Source organism: Dryobates pubescens, chromosome 10, assembly GCF_014839835.1.
Source record: "Dryobates pubescens isolate bDryPub1 chromosome 10, bDryPub1.pri, whole genome shotgun sequence".
Lineage (NCBI taxonomy): Eukaryota > Metazoa > Chordata > Aves > Piciformes > Picidae > Dryobates > Dryobates pubescens.
The window spans coordinates 28,788,236-28,809,747 of NC_071621.1; the positions used below are offsets into that span (position 1 = coordinate 28,788,236).

The window sequence follows — 21,512 nt, forward strand, 5'->3', positions numbered from 1 at the left end:
CTGGTGCTTCAAACTATGGACATATATATTGCACAAGTGCCATTTATTCACCGTTTGGTTAAAAACCATACCCAGTTATTACGATTATCTCTAATGATACAAAATTTCACATAGCCTATTACTCTTCTAAAGCCAGTCCGATGGTTAGGTAATACAGTACTCTGCTATCTAGACTCAAGTTACAGCTGAGTGTGTGATAAATTGCATATACATTACATTTCTCACATGCTATTTTTAATCTAGCTTGAAAAGGAATTGCTGAAGTAGATGATTACATGTTTACAAGAGAAAGACTGTGGAAAGTTCATTAGCTAAACATGGTTTTATGTCATTAAATCAAAAACATATCACCTGTCATGCTATCTAAATTGATAAGCAGTTCCAGGAATATTTATCATTAAGTCAATTACACTTACATATTTATTCAAGAAAAGCTGGAAGGGGCATTGTTAAGAAAGATTTTATTCAATACATCCAAAGTTTAAATGGGTGTTGATAAAACTACAGAAATATTTGCCACAGAACGTAACAAAATATTCGGGCAGCTTCTTGAGGCTTTGTGCTCAGCAGTTCACATTTTACTTAAGGATCAGTTTCAGAATTCTGAGTGGATGTACACTTGTCCTATTTTCAGTGCCTTCTCCTGGAACAACTTGGGGAGTTCGAGCAAAATAGCTGCAGCAAGACAAAATGGAAGAAAGAAAAATTCCACACACTCTACTCCGGCACCTATTATCTGTGCACTAGCTTCCATTTTTCTTTCTTGCACCACAAAGCCCTTCCAGTCTATCTGTCTACCTCCTCTTAATGAATTATAAATATATTGCTAATTACAATTTAGTATTTGCTATGCAGTGGCCGATGTGTGATGCAAAGCTGTCACTCTGTGTTAAAAGCAAGGTATGCAGCTCTCTCCAGGTCTTCTGGCAGCATTTCAAGGAGTCCTGCTAGAAACACTTAGCAGATATGCTCTTATGACACAGCCACAGTCTATTAACCCTAAAGAGCAAGGAAAAACCCCCCACATCATTTCGAGGCATAAACACAAACACTAGCTATTTTGCTTATTAAAAGGTCTGAAAGTTTCCCTTTGAAATCACCTATTTTTGGAGTCACTTATATTCACATTAGTGGTTGCAATTGAGCTTTTAATGACGATATTCACTGCAGTAAGCCTGAGGCTGGTAATCAGTGTTTATAGGCTCCTAACCTCTGTGAAAGAACAGCTGATGTCCTCTCCAACCCCCTTCCCTGTGAGGATGCAGGTGAGCCCACACCAGGCAGCTCCTTGTCTGGACCCCAGCCCCCAGCAGCCAGCCATGGAGGTGGCCACTGTTTAGCAGGGCAGATGCTGGAGCTAAGCGCAGCTTTGCTCTGATATTCTCCAACAGCTGCAGCCCACATGGTGTTAGTGCAATCCTATGAGCTTAACCCTGTCCTCATCCTAAAAACTGTCCTGTCCATTACCCAGGTGTGTGCAAGCCCCTTCGTGAAGCCAGGCTGGGCTGTCTGGTAGAGGCAGGGACACCAGCACCCTGCAGTGAGGGGTGCTATAAGCCCTGCATGGGAGCACTGCCACTTCTCAGGGTGGCAGTGAGGCGGCAGCTCCTCCACAGGTCGTTAATGACCTGTGAAACAGCATTAATCTAACACAACACCTCCCTGGTGTGCCTCAGTGAAGTGGAAAGTACCAGCTTTGCCCACGTTCACCCATTTCAGAGTTTTAATTTATTTTAAGATTTGTAGTATTTATATGGAAGATTCTTGGTTCATAGTTTTGAATGCAAGATAAAACGAAATAAACAACAGAAGCGAAATAACACAGCAAAGACATCATCCCAAACATATCTGAAAGCCATTCACCTTGCTCATTTCTCACCACATCACTAATCCTCTTCTTACAAAGACAGGAATATTAGAGGAACACTAATATAAAGACATTTGCTGCCCCCACTACAGAAGGGCTTTTCTTCACATCACCTTTTGACTACAGATCAAATTAAAAACGAAAGCCATTGACTACAGTAGTCCCTTTTGAGAGAGCTCTTGGTGTCACAGGTATACACAGAAGTTAGTTTCTAGTCCTTGAGATAAACATATCTAACTTTCACATTGCTTCAATGAAAACGTGACCTCAGTCTGAGGAAATGCTCTCCCTAAGTGCAGAAGGAACATGGTTTTCATTTCCCTCTCCTTCCCAGGAAAAAACATGTCTCCTTGTGCACTTGTGCTTCATATCCTTGTCCCCATTGCTGGATACCCAAAGACATCACACTTCCAACACATACTTATAGGAACATGGCAAACACAGATGACAGGTATGACCAAAACCATATATATTTAAAAATAACCCCATCCCTGATATAAATTCTGATTTAACAAGCAGGTTCTCTTCATAAAGCTTGGTGGATGTGATGGCCCAAGAGGGAAGGGAGAAGGAAGGGCAATACCACATATGGCAGTTCAGTGAGACTTGACTCCCCTTGTCTCCAGCTGCCCGTTCTCATTTTTAGAGGATGTCCTCATTACTGCCTAGACCCAAGAGAACTTCTGTAACCTCTTGAGATCCGGAGTGTGCTCTGGGCGATACTGCAAACCATGGCAGAGCAGGGAGTAGGGTAGAACAGACTGATGAAGATCATCATCATCCTGTGTGAGTTGAAGTGGGACAGACAACTCGCTAAATGATTCTGCTGCACACATTCCCAAACAGTGGAAAACATTGATTAAATGGAAAAGAGCTATGCAGAGCACCTAAAATACAGCTAAATATACTAGTTGCTGCTCTGGGCCTAGTCTCACTTCGGTTTTACATCTCCTGTGCCCCCCAGCAATGTCCAGCACCCACTTTCCCCTTGCAAAAGCCAAATATAACAATTTCTCACATCTGCAAACTCTGAAAGTTGTCTAAAGTCTCTCAAATGTCTCTTGCTTCCACACGCTGTGAGGGACAGCAAAGCACTGAGCCAAAGCTTTGCCCCAGGAAATTCCAGGGGCTCCGTTTTTCTGTTTTCACACATGGTGCTCTAAAAAAGCAATAGGGCAAATATTACCACAGAGTTATTCTTTCTGTCAGAAGTTTAAAAAACTACCTATATGAATAACTGTAAGTCAAAGTCCTTCAGGGACTGCCATAAATCCAAAAGCTGTCTGAGTGCTAGATTTAGTATTTCAATCACTGAGTTAGCTGAAAGAAGTATAAAAATGCATGTACAGGACAGCTGCATTTACCCAGACTTCTGGGCAACGGTTTCAATCAGAAATGAAGAACAACTTGATCCAAATCCTATCTGTGCTTCCAATGGAATATTAGGATTTGCCCTTAAATTCTCTCCATGAAAAGCATCTCCCAAACGTTTACAGTTGTCAACATAAAGCCAAATTAAAGGTTTAAGAATCTTCTAAAGCTGTTTCTACATACACATGGATGAAACCAAGTAAGATGTTTTTACATGTGTCTACCTCTGCAGTCCAACCTAAGATACCATCCTAAAATGCTGCAGTATAGCCTCAATGACCTGTCCCTATCATCCCAAAACTCCTTTTCTTGGTGACAAACACATTCAAGCAAGTGCATGATTTCAGATGCAAGTAACAATTCTAAGAAACAAACTGTCTGGGTTCCAGAAATTAAACTGCTGGTCAAATTGCATGAGAAAGCCAGAGTAAAGGTGTAAGTCATAAGCATGTACAGGAGGTTCTGGAGGAGAAGAACATTCAACATCTTTATCAATGACATTGATGACAGGATAGTGTTTTCTCAGCAAGTTTGCTGACAATATGAAACTGGGAGGCTTGGCTGATACACATGAAGTCTGTGAAGCCGTTCAGCAAAACTCGGACAGACTGGAAAGCTGGGCTAAGAGGAACTTAATGAGTTTCAACAAGGATTAAGTGCAGAGTCCTGCATCTATAAAGCAATAATAAACTGTACCAGTACAGGTTAGGAGGCGATCTGCCAGAGAGCAGCTCCGTGGAGAAGGACCTGGGAGTCCTGGTGGATAACAAGTTATCCATGGGACAGCAATGTGCCTTCGTGGCCAAGAAGGCCAATGGGATCCTGGGGTGCATTATGAAGAGTGTGTCCAGCAGATTGAGGGGGGGTTTCCTTCCCCTCTACTCTGCCCTAGTGAGACCAAACCTGGCATACTGCATCTAGTTTTGGGCTCCCCAGTTCAGGAGGGACAGGGATCTACTCAAGAGAGTCCAAAGGAGGGCTACAGGAATGGACTGGAGCACATGCCCTATGAGGAGAGGCTGAGAGATCTGGAGCTTTTTATTCTGGGGAAGCTGAGAGAGGATTTAACAAATATTTGAGGGCTGGGTGTCAAGAGGGAGGGGACAGTGTCTTCTCACTTGTGCCCTTGACAAGACAAGGAGCAATACACGTAAACTACAGCACAGAAGTTCCACCTCAACATGAGGAAGAATTTCTTTACTGTAAGGATTACAGAGCACTGGAACAGCCTCCCCAGAGCGGTTGTGGAGTCTCCTTCTCTGGAAGACTTTCAAGACCCATCTGGATGCGTTCCTGTGCAACCTGCACTAGATTACATGGTCCTGCTCTGGCAGAGGGGTTGGTCCCTTCCAACCTCTAACATCCTGTGTTCCTGTGACCCTGTGAATGTAAGTCGTACCTCTGTTTTGCTCCTTGTGTAGTTTTGTTCACTTGGAAAAAGGGAGCAGAGATCAGTACCCTTCCAGGATAGGGACCTTCCTGGGTGGGGTGCAGGTGCAGGAGAAAAAGGCCCCAGCAAAATCAGGTTTGCCAGACATCATCTCTTCTGTTGATGTCCTTGGCATAGTCACATGGAGATGCAATTTACTGGGGCAGACAATGGAGTGGCAGAAACATATGACACTTCAGCAAACATCTACTGCAATCTTTTGGGACCACTGTCAGGTAGCAACTTCCAGGGAATTAGATCAAAACAGACATGGGAATGGCTACATCCAGGTTTTCTGTCATGGAGGTCTACTACGCATTACAACCGGCTGTACAGGGGCCTAGAACTGTGGCACATCCTGGATTTTAGGAAGCCTGAGACATCATTTGCTCTCTTGAAGTATCAGGATAGTCACATTAATTGAGGTGACAAACACAACTTTTTCAGCCACCCATGCCACAGCTGTAGGCAGTCAGAAGTTGCTGTCTTCTGACAGGTTTTGGATGATTTCATCTCACCTCAAGAGAGAGGTGAGAAAATCGGTGGGCTCCCACTAAAAGGTGCAGTTGTTCTGTATTCTTAACATGGAAATTTACAGGCTGCAGCACCAAATAATTTGGCTGGTTTTGTCTCAGTGAATAAACTATGGCACCAGGTTATTATGGCCACATACATCCTTAAGGAAGTTACAATCATCACAGCACTAACAATAGGTACAATATTTTCAAAGGCTGACACTGAACTTCATAATTTTAAGTAAGTGTGAAGCACATTTTGGGGAGCTGGAAAAGGCCTTAAAGGATTTTATTTCAGCAGACAGAAACTGCTACCTTACTGTACCAATAATCCAACAGCGTGCAGACCAATAGTTTCACAGGCAGGAACAGGTAAGAAGGAAGTGCATTATCTTAATGCACATCTTAAGAAATCAACAAGCTTAAAGCTGCTCCTATGTGTTACATTTTCAGCTGTGCACATTTACCTCTCACTAATGCTCCTAAGACCTGCATGATGTGCAGTCAAGAAAAAAAATGCCTTATGTAAGCATGCTCCCTCTGAGCTGGAGAGGTATTACGCTTTAATGTCTCCTGTCTTTCACAGCCACACACAGGAATAAAACTTTCTCCATGTTGCTGATTCCCCTCACTCACATTCTCTTCCACAACTTTATTTGTGCAGTCAATTGTTCAACAGCCCTGCTTGATCACACCAATGATAAGGGAACAAGAAGCTGAGGCCAGGGAGAGCAATTTCAGGTGATGCCTCTGGCAGGGGATATCCACACCTTTTCAAATGGCTAATGTTATGCTGAATCTCATTTTAATCTCACAGACACTATATAAGTGCAAGGAACTGCAGTGATTATTATTATTATTATCATTATCCTATTATTGTAATTGCTCAAAGGATTTTCTGCCAGTCTCTCATTTAGCATAGTATGTGAAAGGTTGACAAAGAAAATGTGATTAAGGTGTGAAGCTCTGGTGCCTGCCAGCAAAAGTTCCCCATCATAAACAGTAAGTGAAAGAACTGTGAGTTTTCTGGGGCTTTCATCAGGAAATAAAAATACAGGAGTCCTTCAACATCTGTCAGAGACTCGGAGAAGAATGAAGGAAAGCCACCCAATTCATCTGTATAAACTGTATGTTGTGGTACAACACCACCACTCCCTCCTTCCATTCACTTCCTTAAAGTACTGACCATGATGGAGTCTAAGGCAGGCTGGAAGGAGCAAGACAAGATGGAAACTGGCACAGCTTTTCTGAAGTTGTATAAAGTTGTAGTTTATTTTCTGTTCACATCAAAGACACAAAAGTTTTATGCTCTGTCCTTTTCCTTTCTTCACCTGCAGTAGTTCAGCTGATGGCTATTTGTAATGAATATGTTACAGGAGCTAATAACACATGCCAAACCCAGAAGCCACAGCAGCCTGTCCCTGGATGTGAGGCAGAAAGGGTCATTCAGCCACTTCTCCAGTGGAGAGGAGCTTGCGAAGCACCACGTCCAATGCTTCCACTGGTGGTGTTTCTTTCAGACTGTTACCATTCTTTTCATGAAAAGATGAGGCACAGAACAGTAAAGAGCAGGAAGAGTGAGGAGGACAGCTGATGGAAGAGAACAGAATTTTCCTGCTGTCTCTTTAAGCAGTATTTTTCAGTCTTATGCTCATCCGTGTCTATTAACTCCTCCTGTACTTTACTGGACGTAAGAACTAGTCGTTCTTTCACCCTCCATACTAAATTATCAGCTTAGCACAATCACATGCCCACCTTACAAGTTTTTCAAGGTCACATCATCTCACACTAGCTACAATCCCCAACTCACAACCACCAGTCACACCTTCCTGCTCTCTTTTCAGAAGCAGAGAATTCCCCATGCAACAAGCAGTGCTGCACGCGTCCTTCATAAGCTCTCAGAAAAGTCCTTTCCCAACACTGAATAATGCACAGCTCCTGCTGTACCTTCAACACCTTCTCCCACCCAACTAAGTGTAAATGAAGGGGGAAGAGGAACTTCAGGCACAAGATCTCAAACTCATTCAATTCTGTACTTGAGGCAAACTGTCTAAGTCTGCAGTGGTGCCTGAAAAACTGCTGCAGACTTACCTCCTTCCTAGGCTCCAAATCATCACAAACAATGTCTGACTAAATCTCACCAATTATATGCTGTACACACACACTTGCATTAACTGTGCCTGCTCTTTTTCTGAGTTAGTTATCTAAAAACACCTTGTTTTCTATCTGATTTTAGCAGTACCTGTGTAATAAATTATTTCAGCAAACCATTTAATGGGTGGAGCGGTAGTAAACAGGATGCTGCAAGTACAGCTATTAGTATAGCACAGTTAATTACTGAGGTCTTGTGTTACTAGTTCTCCTTGGTTTAATGACTTCTAATACAAGGGACACTTTCCATATATGTATACTGTTCAGAATAGGGATAGGATAGGATAGGATAGGATAGGATAGGATAGGATAGGATAGGATAGGATAGGATAGGATAGGATAGGATAGGATAGAATTATCCAGGTTGGGAAAGACCTTCAAGATCATCAAGTCCAACCTATCACACAACACCATCTAATCAACTAAACCATGGCACCAAGCATCCCATCCAGTCTCTTCCTAAACACCACCAGTGATGGTGATTCCACCACCTCCCTGGGCAGCACATTCCAATGGCCAGTCACTCTTTCTGTGAAGAACTTCTTCCTAACATCCAGCCTAAACCTCCCCTGATGCAGCTTGAGACTGTGTCCTCTTGTTCTGGTGCTGGTTGCCTGGGAGAAGAGACCAACCCCCACCTGGCTATAACCTCCCTTCAGGAAGTTTTAGACAGCAATAAGGTCTCCCCTGAGCCTCCTCTTCTCCAGGCTAAGCAACCCCAGCTCCCTCAGCCTCTCTTCATAGGGCTTGTGCATAACAGATCTTCAAAGACAGCTATGGTACCACTCATGTATTCTTTTAATCAAGCTTTTGCATTCTGCAACATTCTTGTGCATTAAATCTCATTCCTTATCATGTTTGTGCTCAGGCTGCTCCAACACAAAAAGCAGATGAAGCCAGGGCCTTCCAAAGCTAAATTAATCATTCTTAATATCTTAAAACAATAGCTTAAACCCTCCAGGTGAAAGCAGAAAGAGATTCACATTCTCTGGGGCTCAAAGAAAGTGAAATATGTACAACATGTATGACCCATTACTTGTATTGGTAAGTAGAGGAGTCTGTGAGTACAAATAGTAGGTATTAGCGTACATTTGTTATAAAAAAACATACTTAATACTATGAAGATATTTACCAGGCTTGTATTGCTGTTGCTTCAAGCCTTACTCCCAGCTGTGAGGTTAGAAGATGTTCTTTCCTGGGATAAGGGAAAAACCCACTGGAAGTACTTTTGAGAGGAACTTGAAAAGGGCCCGGTCACTCTTTATGTCTCGCTGTGGCCCAAGTCTTGCTACTAAGAGTGTTCCACACTGCTCTTCTGCATGGGCAAGGCACAGTATCAACCAGCCAAAACAAACCTCAGGGGGCACTGGGAACTGCATAATCCTGGTGACTGGATGCAAATCATGCTGTTTATGGTATTTCTCTAAATTAAAGACCAACAACAAACCCAGTAGGCATTTTTTTTTCTGCTTGCCTGCTCTGTAGGACTCCTACGTTCAACAAAGATAAAGACAGTGGGTGATGAGTCCAAATGATGTGTTGATGACATGACAATTTACATATGATTCTTTCGGTCTTTAATTGAACACTGGATTAATTGGGGGGAAAAAAAATATGGGTTAGATAAAGAAATTAACTGAGGCTGGCTGACATGCATCTTGTGGTCAGACCTGGTGATCAAAATGGTCTGATCTAGCCTGAGAAAACAATAATCTGTAAATACTATTATATACTGTCAGCTCTCCTATTTATTTTGGTGACCTACACTTACTCTTCTTTGAAGCACTGATGCTCACAGCCATCAGACAACATTTCATCCCCCCAAATTGCTTTCACAACTTTTCTGTATCATCTGTAAGGACATGTAACTTGCATCACTTTCATATGGAACTACTCCTGACTTGCCAGTCACACACTTTCTTGGGGCATATGTAATTCTGCAGCAGATTCAGATGTATGTCCTCCCAATACACCAATGTTCTCTTATATTCTTTTCCTTGGACATTAACTTGTGCTTCCAGACAGCGTCTCCAATTCTTATCTATATAATAAGGTATCACAGTATTGTCACATTGCTTTTACCACCCATGAGAAACAGAAAAATCCTGAGAAAGCAAGCCCCTTGACCAGCTCTCAGCTGGAGGCCACACAAACTGCTAGATACAGAGACTGCATTAATAGGATGTGCAAGCAGCCCCAAGAGCCAGCGTCTTACCTGGCTTGTGCTTTCTACTTGGAGGAGAAATGAAAAGAACTCCTGAGTCAGCCAAGAGCACTTGGTTATTGATTTTCAAAGGAAATTATCCTCCCAGCTGCAGTGGTTTTGAAAAGTCCATTCTTAAACACGTTTCTCAGTTTAAATGAATGGAAATGACAAGGCTCCAGGCCTGTATTAGCAAGGATCTGGATCCAGGACAAATTAACAAAGGAAAACTGGAAGAAATCAGAAAGAGAACATCCTACATGACTGTGCTGACACTGTGGGTCACAGAATCACCATGGATGGAAAAGACTTTCATGACCATTAAGTCCAACTCTGAGCCACTACTACACCATATCCTTAAGCACCATATATTGACCGCTTTTAAATACATCCAGTGATGTTGATTCTACCACTTCCCTGGCAACCTTTGATAACCCTTTCGGTATAGAAGTTTTGCACAGTGTCTAACCTAAATCCCCCTGGCATAACTTGATGTCAGTTGTGACTTAAGATACCAACACCCAGCTCTCTACAACCTCCTTTCAGGTTGCAAAGGAAGGTGTAGAGAGCAATAAGGTCTCCCCTCAGTCTCCTTTACTTCAGACTCATCAACCCCAGCTCTCTCAGTCACTTCTCATAAGACTTATCCTCAAGACCCTTCTCCAGCTTTGTTACCCTACTCTGGAAGTGCTCTCTGAAAAGCCTTCCTACCCTCCTAACTTGGCATTATATGCAAACTTACTGAGGGTGCTCTCAATCCCCTCATAAAGATCATCTGTAAAGATATTAAACAGGAGTGGCCCTAGCACTGAGCTGTGGGCAACATCACTTCTGACCAGCTGTCAACTGGATTTAATTCCATTCACCACCACTCTCTGGGCCTGGCCATCCAGCCAGTGTTTGATCCTGTAGGGTGCTCACCCATTCAGGCATAGGACCTTTTTCATGAGGAAGCTGTGGGGAGCAGTACCAAAGGCTTTACTGCAGTCCAGGTAAACAACATCCACAGCCTTTCCCTCATCCAGCAAGTGGGTCACCTTGTCATACAAGGAAATGAAATTAATTAAGTAGAAACTGGTCTCCAGGAACCCATGCTGATGGGGCTTGATTGCCCGTATGTCCTCTAAATGGTGTGCTATGGCAACTCAAGATGATTTGTTCCATGACCTTCTTTGGCACCAGGGTCGGACTTGATGTGTCTGTAGCTCCCCAGATCCTCCTTACAGCCTTTCTTGTAGATGGGCATCACATTTGCTAATCTACATTCCATTGGAACCTCCTGGTTAGCCAGGACTGATGATAAATCATGAAGGCTTGACAAGCACAGCCACCAACGCTTGCAGCACTCTTGGCCGCAATCCTTTTGGCCCCATAGACATGTGTATGTCTAGGTGGTTCAGGAGGTCACTCACCATTTCCTCTTGGATTATGAAGGTCTCCTTCTGTTCCCCATCCAGCTCAAGGGGCTGGCTACCCACCAAATAACTAGTCCTGCTATTCAAGACTGAGGCAAAGGCGGCATCAAGGAACTCGGCCTTTTTCTCATCCTGTACCACTATGTTATCCCCTGCACGATGAGGATTCTCCGTAGTCCTCCTTCTGTTGTCCATATATTTAGAGAAGCATTTTTTATTATATTTTATGGCAATAGCTAGACTGAGTTCTAGCTGCCCTTTGGCCCTTCTTATTTTTTCTCTGCATAGTTTCACTGTGTCTCCTCCTGAGTGGCCATCCCCTTTTTTCCAAAGGCCATAAACTCTCCTTTTGTTCCTGAGTTCCAGCCAAAGCTCTCCATTCAGCCAGGTCTTTAAAGTCTCATTCCTTTTTTCCCTATGAGCTTAAATAAGGGAATAAGGGGCTAAGTGTACTGATGTGCATGTGGTTCTTAAAAAAACCCATCTTTTTACTCCTGAATTTTACATGAATCTATCTGTGCTTGATAAAGTGTTTTTCACTTATACTCAGTAATGTTTTCCAGACCTGAACACAGCACCATCCAGACCCATACCTCACATTAACTAGTACCATGGAATACTGCTACTGTACATCAGGAATATTAAAGTAGAACAGGAATCATTTGCAGACAAATAATACACTACATTTTATACTCTCTTTGCTCTACAAGAATTTCCTCTCTTTATCCTGTCTCTGCCTTGAGTATGTGCATTGCAGGAATCATTTTACTCGCTGGAGAAATGGATCTGACCTTACTATTAAACAAGAAAAAGCCATGTGACATCACTGAAAAGAAAAGAAGCGTAACTCATTAGTGAAGCTAACTCATAACAGCACAGCAGGGGGCAGGTGTTGATCTGTTAGAGGGTAGGAGAGCTGGGAAGAGGGACTGTGACAGGCTGGACAGATGGGCAGAGTCCAACGGCATGAGATCTAACACATCTAAGTGCCAGCTTCTGCACATTGGCCACAACAACCCCATGCAGTGCTACAGGCTGGGGGCAGAGTGGCTGGAGAGCAGCCAGGCAGAAAGGGACCTGGGGGTACTGGTTGATAGTAGGCTGAACATAAGACAGCAGTGTGCCCAGGTGGCCAAGAAGGCCAATGGCATCCTGGCCAGCATCAGGAACAGTGTGGCCAGCAGGAGCAGGGAGGTCATTCTGCCCCTGTAGTCAGCACTGGTTAGGCTACAATTTGAGTCCTGTGTTCAGTTCTGGGCTCCTCAGTTTAGGAAAGATGATGAGTTGCTGGAAGGTGTCCAGAGAAGAGCAACAAAGCTGGTGAGGGGTTTGGAGCACAAGCCCTATGAGGAGAGGCTGAGGGAGCTGGGGTTGCTTAGCCTGGAAAAGAGGAGGCTCAAGGGAGACCTCATTGCTGTCTACAACTACATGAAAGGAGGTTGTAGCCAGGTGTGGGCTGGTCTCTTCTCCCAGTCAACCACCAAGAGGACACAGTCTCAACTGCACCAGGGGAGGTTTAGGCTGGATGTTGGGAAGAACTTCTTCACAGAAAGAGTAATTGGCCATTGGAATGTGCTGCCCAGGGAGGTGGTGGAGTCACCATCACTGGTGGTGTTTATGAAGAGACTGGATGAGGTGCTTGGTGCCATGGTTTAGTTGATTAGATGGTGTTGGGTGATGTGTTGGGCTGGATGATCTCAAAGGTCTCTTCCAACCTGGTTAATTCTATTCTATTCTATTCTATTCTATTCTATTCTATTCTATTCTTAACAAAATCAGAACATTTTGTACAATAATTCCTAATAATTTTGTCGTGATTTCTAATACTAACACATTATCATCTTTTATACCACATTGTGAAAATGCAAATTCCAGAGGCACTTAGAAGTAGATATGAAAGCCAAGGCAAACAAAGCATTGAAGTCTGAATTCTCTTCAACGATTAACTCTCACTACCTGTGAACCTTCTTAAACCACCCATTTGATGGCTGCTCATCAGGCATACCTGAATTGTAAGTAAACTGTTGTGTGCAAATAAAAATGAAGTTCAAGTTTTACGGCTTTAAGGGACTACTATGCAAATACACCACAAAAGCACCAGGAAGGATGTGCATGCAGAAATGGTACAGAATCTACCCCACAGAGGGTCTCCAAGCAAGAAACAGAGGAACTGTTACGAGTAGTTAAAAACTGACATATTTAATATCAGTCTTCACAAAGTGTTTAAAGCCTTTCCCTGCAGAGAATCTAATAAACAAGCTAATGAAAACACAAGTGCTTTTTGTTTACCTTGTGTTCTATTTGTATTTACAGAAAAAAATCCCTGCAGTCATGCTTATGTTGTCCATGACTTTAGAATGTAGACAGGTACTGCACAAGACTGCATTTTTTCAGGAACAACAGGCTGCCTATAAATACAACGCTGAAATAGCCTGTGGAACACAAGAAAAGAGTAGCCCAAATGGCATTCTTTTCAAATAGGCAATTATGTACCAGGGGTCCAATTTCTAAACATATGTTTTTTAAAAAAATAACAGGAGTTAAGCAATTTAATACTTTTACAAATTCAAGCTATGAGACAAAAGAATGAGAACCTGTTCACCTTACCACACAGCTGATCCTACTATTTCACAGATTCATAGAATCAGTTGGAAAAGACCTCTAAGGAACCCAGCCACTGACCTAACACAACCACAGAAAATAAACCACGTCCTGAAGTGCCATGTCTCTTTTTGAACCCCTCCAAGGAAGGTAACTCCACTACCTGACCATGCTTTCAGTAAAGAAATTTTTCCTAACATTCAATCTAAACCTTCCCTGGCATAATTTCAGGCCACTTTCTGTTGTTCTATCAGTTGGTACAAAGGAAAAGATCAGCACCCACCCTGCTGCAACCTCCTTTCAAGCAGTTGTAGAGAGCAATGAGGTCTCCCCTCAGCCACCCCTTCTCCAGATTAAACAACTCTAGTTCCCTCAGCTGCTCCTCCTAAGACTTGTTCTCCAAGGCCTTTGCCAGCTTTGATGCCTTTCTCTGGACATGCTCCAGCAACTGTGTGGCCTTCTTGCAGTGATGGGCCCAAAACTGAACACAGTATTTGATGTGCAGCTTCACTAGTGCCGAGCACAGGCCACCACTACTGACACAGACCAGGATGTTGTTGGCTTTCTTGGCCACCTGGGCACACTGCTGGCTCATGTTCAGTCAGCTGTCAAACAGCACCCCCAGGTCCTTTTCCAATGGGCAGCTTTCCAGACATTCTGTAGCCTGTGGCATTGAATGGTGTTACTGTGATCCAAGCACTGGATTCAGCACTTGGATTTTTGAACCTCATACAACTGACCTTGGCCCATCGATCCAGCCTGTCCAGGTACCTGTGCAGAGCCTTCCTACCTTGGAGCAGATCAATGCTCCCACCCAATTTAGAGTTGTCTGCAAACTTACTAAGGGTGCACTCAATCCCTTCATGCAGATCATTGACAAAGTATGATTGACCTAAAAACTGAGCCCTGGGAAACACCACTGGTGACCAGCCGCCAACTGGATTAACTTCCACCACTCCACCACCACTCTTTGGGACTGACCAAGCAGCCAGTTTTTCATCCAGTGAAGCATCCACACATTAAAGCCATAAGCAGACAGTCTCTCCAGGAGGATGATGCACTAACAGTGTTGAGGATGCTGCACTAACAGCGTTAAAGGCTTTACTAAAGTCCAGGTAAACAATGGCCACTAAGCAGGTCATCTTGCTGCAGGTTAGTTAAGTTAAACAGGACCTGCCTTCATGAATCCATGTTGACTGGGCCCGATCATCTGGTTGCCCTGCACATGCTACAAAATGGCACTCAAGGTGACCTGCTTCTTGACCCTTCCCTGCACTGAGGTCAGGCTGACAGGTCTGTAGATCGTCAGGTCCTCCTTCCAGCTTTTCTTGTAGATGGGTGTCACATTTACCAATCTCCAGTCAGCTGGGTCCTCCCCACTTAGCCAGGACTGCTGGCAAATGATGGAAAGTGACTTGGTGAGCACTTTCACCAGCTCCCTCAGTACTCTCAGATGTATGCCATCCAGCCCCCGAGATTTATGTATGTCTAAATGGTGCAGCAAGTTACTATCTCCTCTCGGACTACGTCCCCACAAGAACACCATTTAGACAAGAGTTGACCCATGCACTATCACACAGATAAGTGCTATAGAGAGTAGTTCCTGTTGGGAAGGCAGGTGCTGCTGAGTACTCAGGAAAACACTAGAATGGCTCTTAAGATAACCTTTCTATTTGAACTTGGGTGCCTGAAAACAAACATTGATGATACATAATTTTGAAGAGTACTCAACCCATAAGTGCATTGACAATCAACTGAATCCTTATCAGCACTGTCAAAAGTCAGTATGAGCTTTAAAATAAAAAAAAAGGGGGGGAAATAAAGTTATGTAAGAACCCACAATAATAGAAGAAGATAATAAAACTTCTGAGAAAAAGTGAAGCAACACCAAAATATCCAAACAAAACACAGTGAAAAGGTACTCAAGTGCATTTATTTTCCCAAATTCAGAAGAACAATTCTTGGTTTACACAGGACTAAATTATCTAGCTTGACTTCATGTCCCAACACATACCTTCGGTATAGGTATGCCCACCTGAACTACAGAAGCAAACTTGGTGCTGCACTAGTGTAAAATCTTTGCCTCAAGCCAATTACCCAGAGGAATGGAAAACCAGAGGGGAAGTAATTTTTTTCTTTGAATTACACTGGTGCAATAATAGAATCATAGAATTGTTAGGGCTGGAAGTGACCTCAAGGATCATCTAGTTCCAACCCCCCTGCCATCGTACAGCGTTCTTCACTTTTGCACTAGCACAAATTTCATCCTCTGTACCTCTGTCACCTATTAAAGAATAAGAATTATAAGAAAATATTATTTTGGTCCAACATGTTTAAACCTAAAGAACTTTACCTGCTTGCATTCTGAATTTGCACAACCGTTAAGAAACCAAAGCAGACGGCTTCCTCTCATGAACAAGCAAGTCTCAAAACAATCAAGACCTAAAAATGAAATGCATGAGCTAGTTTGACTAGCATAGGAACTTAGATTACAATGATAAAGCTGAATTTAATCAATTTAATTTACTTGTTGAAGTACTTTGTCCTGCACAAGAAGTACTCCACTTGCATTGGTTTCTGCAGGAGGAATAAAAAAAAACCACAAACTTTGTTATTAATTCCCTGAAATAAAGATTAAATTATTTCTGTAGCCTATAATAAATCTTTTGAGTTTACAGTTTTAACCAGTCCAGTAACATGCTTGGACACAAGTCTTATTTCATGTCAGGGAAATGCACATTCTGAATTTCACTGAAGAAATCTGACTGCATTTCAGCAAGGGTCCATCATTTATTTTCCCCAGCAATAACCTTGAAAATTAAATCCAGACCCTGATGGATTGGGACTACTGATGGCTTATTTTCTCTCTGCTGTGAAGCTAGTTACAAGGATCACATTTAGAGCTATGAAACTCTTTGAATATAGATTAAAAAAATGCAGCTTAAACACATACAGAATCCTTTCAGCAAATGACACCCAAGTACACATATATTGTTTGATTCCATCAGCAAGAGCCAATAATAGACATTTTAAGAAAAATTGTTTTCAATAACTAGGGTCTAGGTTTAGATAAACTCCCATGTATTAAAGTAAAGCACTCACTTCAAATGGGTTTTGGTAATCGATCCCGTTTTAGAAGGGTACAATTTAATCCAGTTCCATTTTTCTAGCCAACTGGCACACTATTTGCTTTTGCAGTTCAAACCTGACTGTATGGTACGCCTTTATGGTAAGTCTCAATATACTCCAAACTGCATCCTTGGGAATACTGTACTGCTCTTGATAGCAAAATACCACTCAGCTGCATGAAATCTCACTTTCTAAATAAAGAACACCATGGTTTTAAATGACACTGATTATTAAACTAAGGTTGCACTCCTATTGCTAAATTGAGTTGTAATTATAAAGCAGAATTAATAACCAAATTTAATGAAAATCTCATTATGATGCAGCTTAGCAAATCAAAGTTGAAACTGCTCTAAGTAAAATGACAGTCACAATATAAAGGCAATATTACATCTGCGTCTATTTTCTCAGCCTCTGTAATGTCTCAGCAGAAAAGTTAACTCCAAAATGACATTGCCTCTCCCCTCATTAGCAAACACAGGCTGAGAAACAGACCCATAGAGAGGGCAGGGTGACAAAGGAGGTTCCTGTCTGTCCTCAGGGCTGACTCTGACCTCAGTAGATCTCACTCTGAAACTGTACTCATGCTGAGAAGGCAAAATCAGGCCCTCCAATTTCAGGTCATCAACCCCGCATGAGTTTGGAGGGCATAAAAGTTTTACTTCGTAATTTTGCATCTAATGGAATTCAAATCTGGTAAAAACTGAATTGTGCACAAGGTAAAGCCAAGAGAAGTCTCTCAGTTACCTCACATTACAATTACTGGGAATACATTCACCTCAGAATACACATGAAGTTAGACTCCAAGTGAAAAGCTTCACTTTAACATGAAACACTGATGAAAGACTTGAATTGATCTCTTTCTCATTTAGTCTAATCCTGTACCTGAACTGCAAGACTGGTTATACATTAAGGATTTTTGAAACTTTTGACAGAAAATTTCTCAACCACGAGACGAGAGCTGGAAGGCAGATAGCTCTTTGTAAAATGATAGAGCTGCCCCTCAAAAGTATGCAAGCAGTTTTTAATGTCGACTGCATTGCTGAGGTATACTAATGTAATATAGATGGTGCGTGGAGTAGAGAAAGTTATTTTGCATTCAGCTGAAGAATAAACATATGTAATCCTGTCCAAAAACCAATGCACTGTTGCAACATCTGAAATCAAGCTGGGGGTAGACTCCCAATCACGAGCAGAATTTCCTACTTATAATGTGCAAACCAGTGTATGCCAACAGTCAAATGTTCCAGCTCTGGTGTGTTGTGTTCTGATGAGTAAGAATCTTGTACTATTCATGTTCTGCAATAATTTCAGCGCTTTCTGTCAGTAAGAGAGATTCTCTGAATAATGTATGCGGCGCAAAAGAAACGAACAGAGTTTAAAGAAAACACGCAAATAGGAAGGGGAAAGGAAGAGGAGTATCTCCAAACTGATGCAGACCAGATCAGTTTTGCAAACTTACAACAGAGTCTATCTGCTTAAGCAACCTGTTTCATATGCACTCACAGCTTTCAACAAAAATACAAATGCTCTGGCTCTGCTTGAAGAACGCAGAAATGCACAAGAATCATTAGAAAATAGGTATTAAACTGAATCTGCAAAATGACTGCAGTTTCAAAAGGACTCCTGCATGAACATTTGGATATATGTTTTTATCTAGCAAAAAGAAAAAATATTCAAGTTTTGCCAACATTGCAGTGAGTTGCCTGCTAATATGTCATCCATAATCCTTTAGAATAGTCTGTTTACTCTTCCTAACACATGCAAGGGGGCAGGCCCTGAATCGTCACAAGCAACCTCTGCAGCAAATGGAAACAGAAATAGAGGTAACTGGTCATGTCTCAGAGCTTTATGCTTGAACTCACATGAATATTCATTTCAGTACAGCAGCTTTAAGGCTTTTGTACTGTGTATGTGGGTATGTGTGTGCTGAGTAATTTCTACACAGACTGCAAGCTCCAAAGCCACTGTTTCACAGAGGTTCAGCAAAAAGTTATCATTTCATATTGCCATGAAATCACTTAATTCAGAGCTGATGGTGGGGGGGTTCTTTAATTAGGTTAGAAAATCTCACACATCTGCGCTTTAGAAGCCTCTGTCAAGCCAGCAAATTCAATCACATGGAAGCCAGTGTCCTCCAGCTATCAGACAATTGATTTTTTTCAGGATTTTGCTCATACTTAGCTTAAGGGACATGCAATACGTTCATTCAGTTGTCAGTCAGTTTCCCTGCATTTTATTCGAAGATCTGTTGTTTGAAAAATATTCTTTGGTATTAAATTGTTTAAAACAAGAAGCAGCAGTTGAATTATTGGCACAAGACTGCAAAATGTGAAATAAATACAAACTGCTGCCATGCAGAAATACATGTTGGTTCAAGAGGGAAGTACAGATCTAAATAAGGCCTGTAGGATTGAACTATTTAATACAGGCACCTACAGGATTTTATGAGCATACACACACATTCATTTACTTTAACCCTCTTTCTCTGCCTCCTCCCATAACTGTGAAGATTCATGGTATCTGAATTAAACTCTTTGCAACTGAAACTGTTTCTGTTACAAAAAGGGATCAAGTTATGTATTATTATTTCTATAAAGGATAGCAAATAAAAGGTTTTCCTCAGTCAAAACAATGCAAGGTAAACATAACCTAAGCTGGCTGGCATAACAGAGAAGAATCTGCTACAAACAGTCTAAATAAGGAGAGCTTTAGGCAAACCCTTTTTGAATCTATGGTGTTAGTCTTACACAGAGAAGTGGTTCAGTATTAAACAATTTTAAAGGTATGCAAATCAGAATTACTCACTAACATTCAAACAGAAACACCGTGCAAGACCCTTTATCCAAAAACTAACAATAGTCTCAGAAATTATTTGGTAGAAGTGGATGCATAGGCAAAAGCTAAAATAATTGTCTTCATGTAAAATTACTGATTTCATAATCCAAAATTGTCAGTCCCCTCCTCTTTCACTGAAAGTTTTCTAAAAAGCTACTCTGTCATTTGTCCGGAATATATAATCAGTACCTACAAAAGTTGACATGCATTGTAATATGTTCTCAATGAACTGCACCTGTATAGATCTGATTCCTCCCAGTTTCAGAGCACCTTTTGAAACGTTTTCTCCTTATGGAATTTGGTATTGATTTTCACACTGAACACAACTAATACATTGCTTAATACAGGATTCACGCTTAATGGGGCATCAATCTTTCCTGCATAAAATGAATAGAGCCATTTTTGGCAGCTCATCAGCTTTTCCTGTTAAATAAGGTGGCAAGGTCATCTGAAATTTGGAGTACCAAAGACTCATATAAATAAATTTAGCTATCATTTAGTATATTATACATGAGAACTGCACAGTACATTGCGTGTTTACATATTAAAAAGTGACAGAGATGGCCGAGAAAGTGGAGAGAAGCATAGTACTTATTTTAAAGGCATGAACAGTAAGACCTTCTCCAGTATGTTTCTATTTTAAACTCGCCCAGCAATGTTGCTTAAGGCATCTACTTCCAGAAGCAATTCACTCTTGAATGAAGAGGAGGGATTTGAAAACTTAAAAGGCCACAGAGGAAAACCTACAGGATTCTGAAACAGGGACTTCAAAGTAGTAATGTTACTACAGTCTTCAGCTGTGCCACACTATATCCCACTGTCTTATATAATAAAATGAATTCCATTTTATAAGTCTGACATACATGAAGCTAAATACAAACAATGCAATGCCACTTTTAAAGATCAAGCAATATCCAGCATGTCCTTTAACCAAGGCTAAAGACCCTGAGGTAAGGAAAAACCAGGAAGTTCAGCTAATTATACTCCTGCTTTATCACACACACACCAGGCAAACATTACCTCATTTGGTAAGGGCATTTCTTTTTCCATTTTTTCCTCTCATGGTATATGTGTGTGTGTGTGTGTGTGTGTGTGTGTGTGTGTGTATAAAATATATAGTAGGAAGGGAATATTTGTTCCAGTTGAGGTGGTCTGTGAAATCAAGTAGATCAGATACTAACTTGATTTGGCATCAATGTATGGATGCATAGAGACATATCCACAGGATGTATGCATTACGAGATGATAAGAGACATTTACAACCTAGAATATAAGAGCAGGGCTGCCTCAAGTGACATCACCAGATCAAATGCAGCATCAACGAACTCAGATATATTATCCTGCACACCACTGCTTCCCTGTCTCCTTTCCAGCCATTACAAAAGCATTTGTGAGCACAAATATTACTGTGTATTTTCAAATACATCCCCGGCATGCCATACCCGAAAGTGAAGAAGAGTAAATGTAAGGTTTACGGACTGATCAAGACATTCATAATTTTTCTTTACAATGACAAAATTCATCTCCATAGAAACTGGGAAGCAAGAAACTACAGTAATAACACTAAAGTAAATGTCACATCAGGTTAGTCAGCAGAAGGCAGTCGAGGGGATTTTGCTCCAGTTAGAAACTAACAAGGATTGCTGCCCCTTTTGCTCTTCTGCAAAGGGTGTCTATACTGAAGACAGACTTACTGATGTATTTGCAATGCAAGATAATTATCTGGTTTCCTGTTATTTCCACTGCAATTTATCCATAAGGTGGTCAGATCAATGGAGTATTTACTTACAGGCATTTGTTACAGCGAAGCTGTTAGCTGTTTCAATGTTGTCTACATGAGGAACCAAATTAAAAGGTGCTTCGGATGCATTGGGGCTGGTGTTATGAAGAAAAATTGCTAATCGAAAAGCAGTATATTCCTGATCTGTGTTCCTGATGAAGAGACCACCTACATAAAACAGAAAAAAAAAGCAAAAAGCAAAGGAAGCAGCATGAA

At 41.7% G+C, this 21,512-nt stretch overlaps 1 protein-coding gene across 5 annotated transcripts in view; it reads right to left on the minus strand.

Moving 5' to 3' along the window:
• Positions 1-21,512, minus strand: part of GRIA4 (glutamate ionotropic receptor AMPA type subunit 4) — a 268,030-nt gene that overhangs the window by 244,823 nt on the left and 1,695 nt on the right. For all 5 annotated transcript variants that reach the window (XM_009905665.2, XM_009905666.2, XM_054164586.1 and 2 more), the window contains exon 2: positions 21,306-21,464. In XM_009905665.2, coding sequence (XP_009903967.1) covers positions 21,306-21,464 — 159 coding nt within the window. The remainder of the gene's footprint in view (positions 1-21,305; positions 21,465-21,512) is intronic.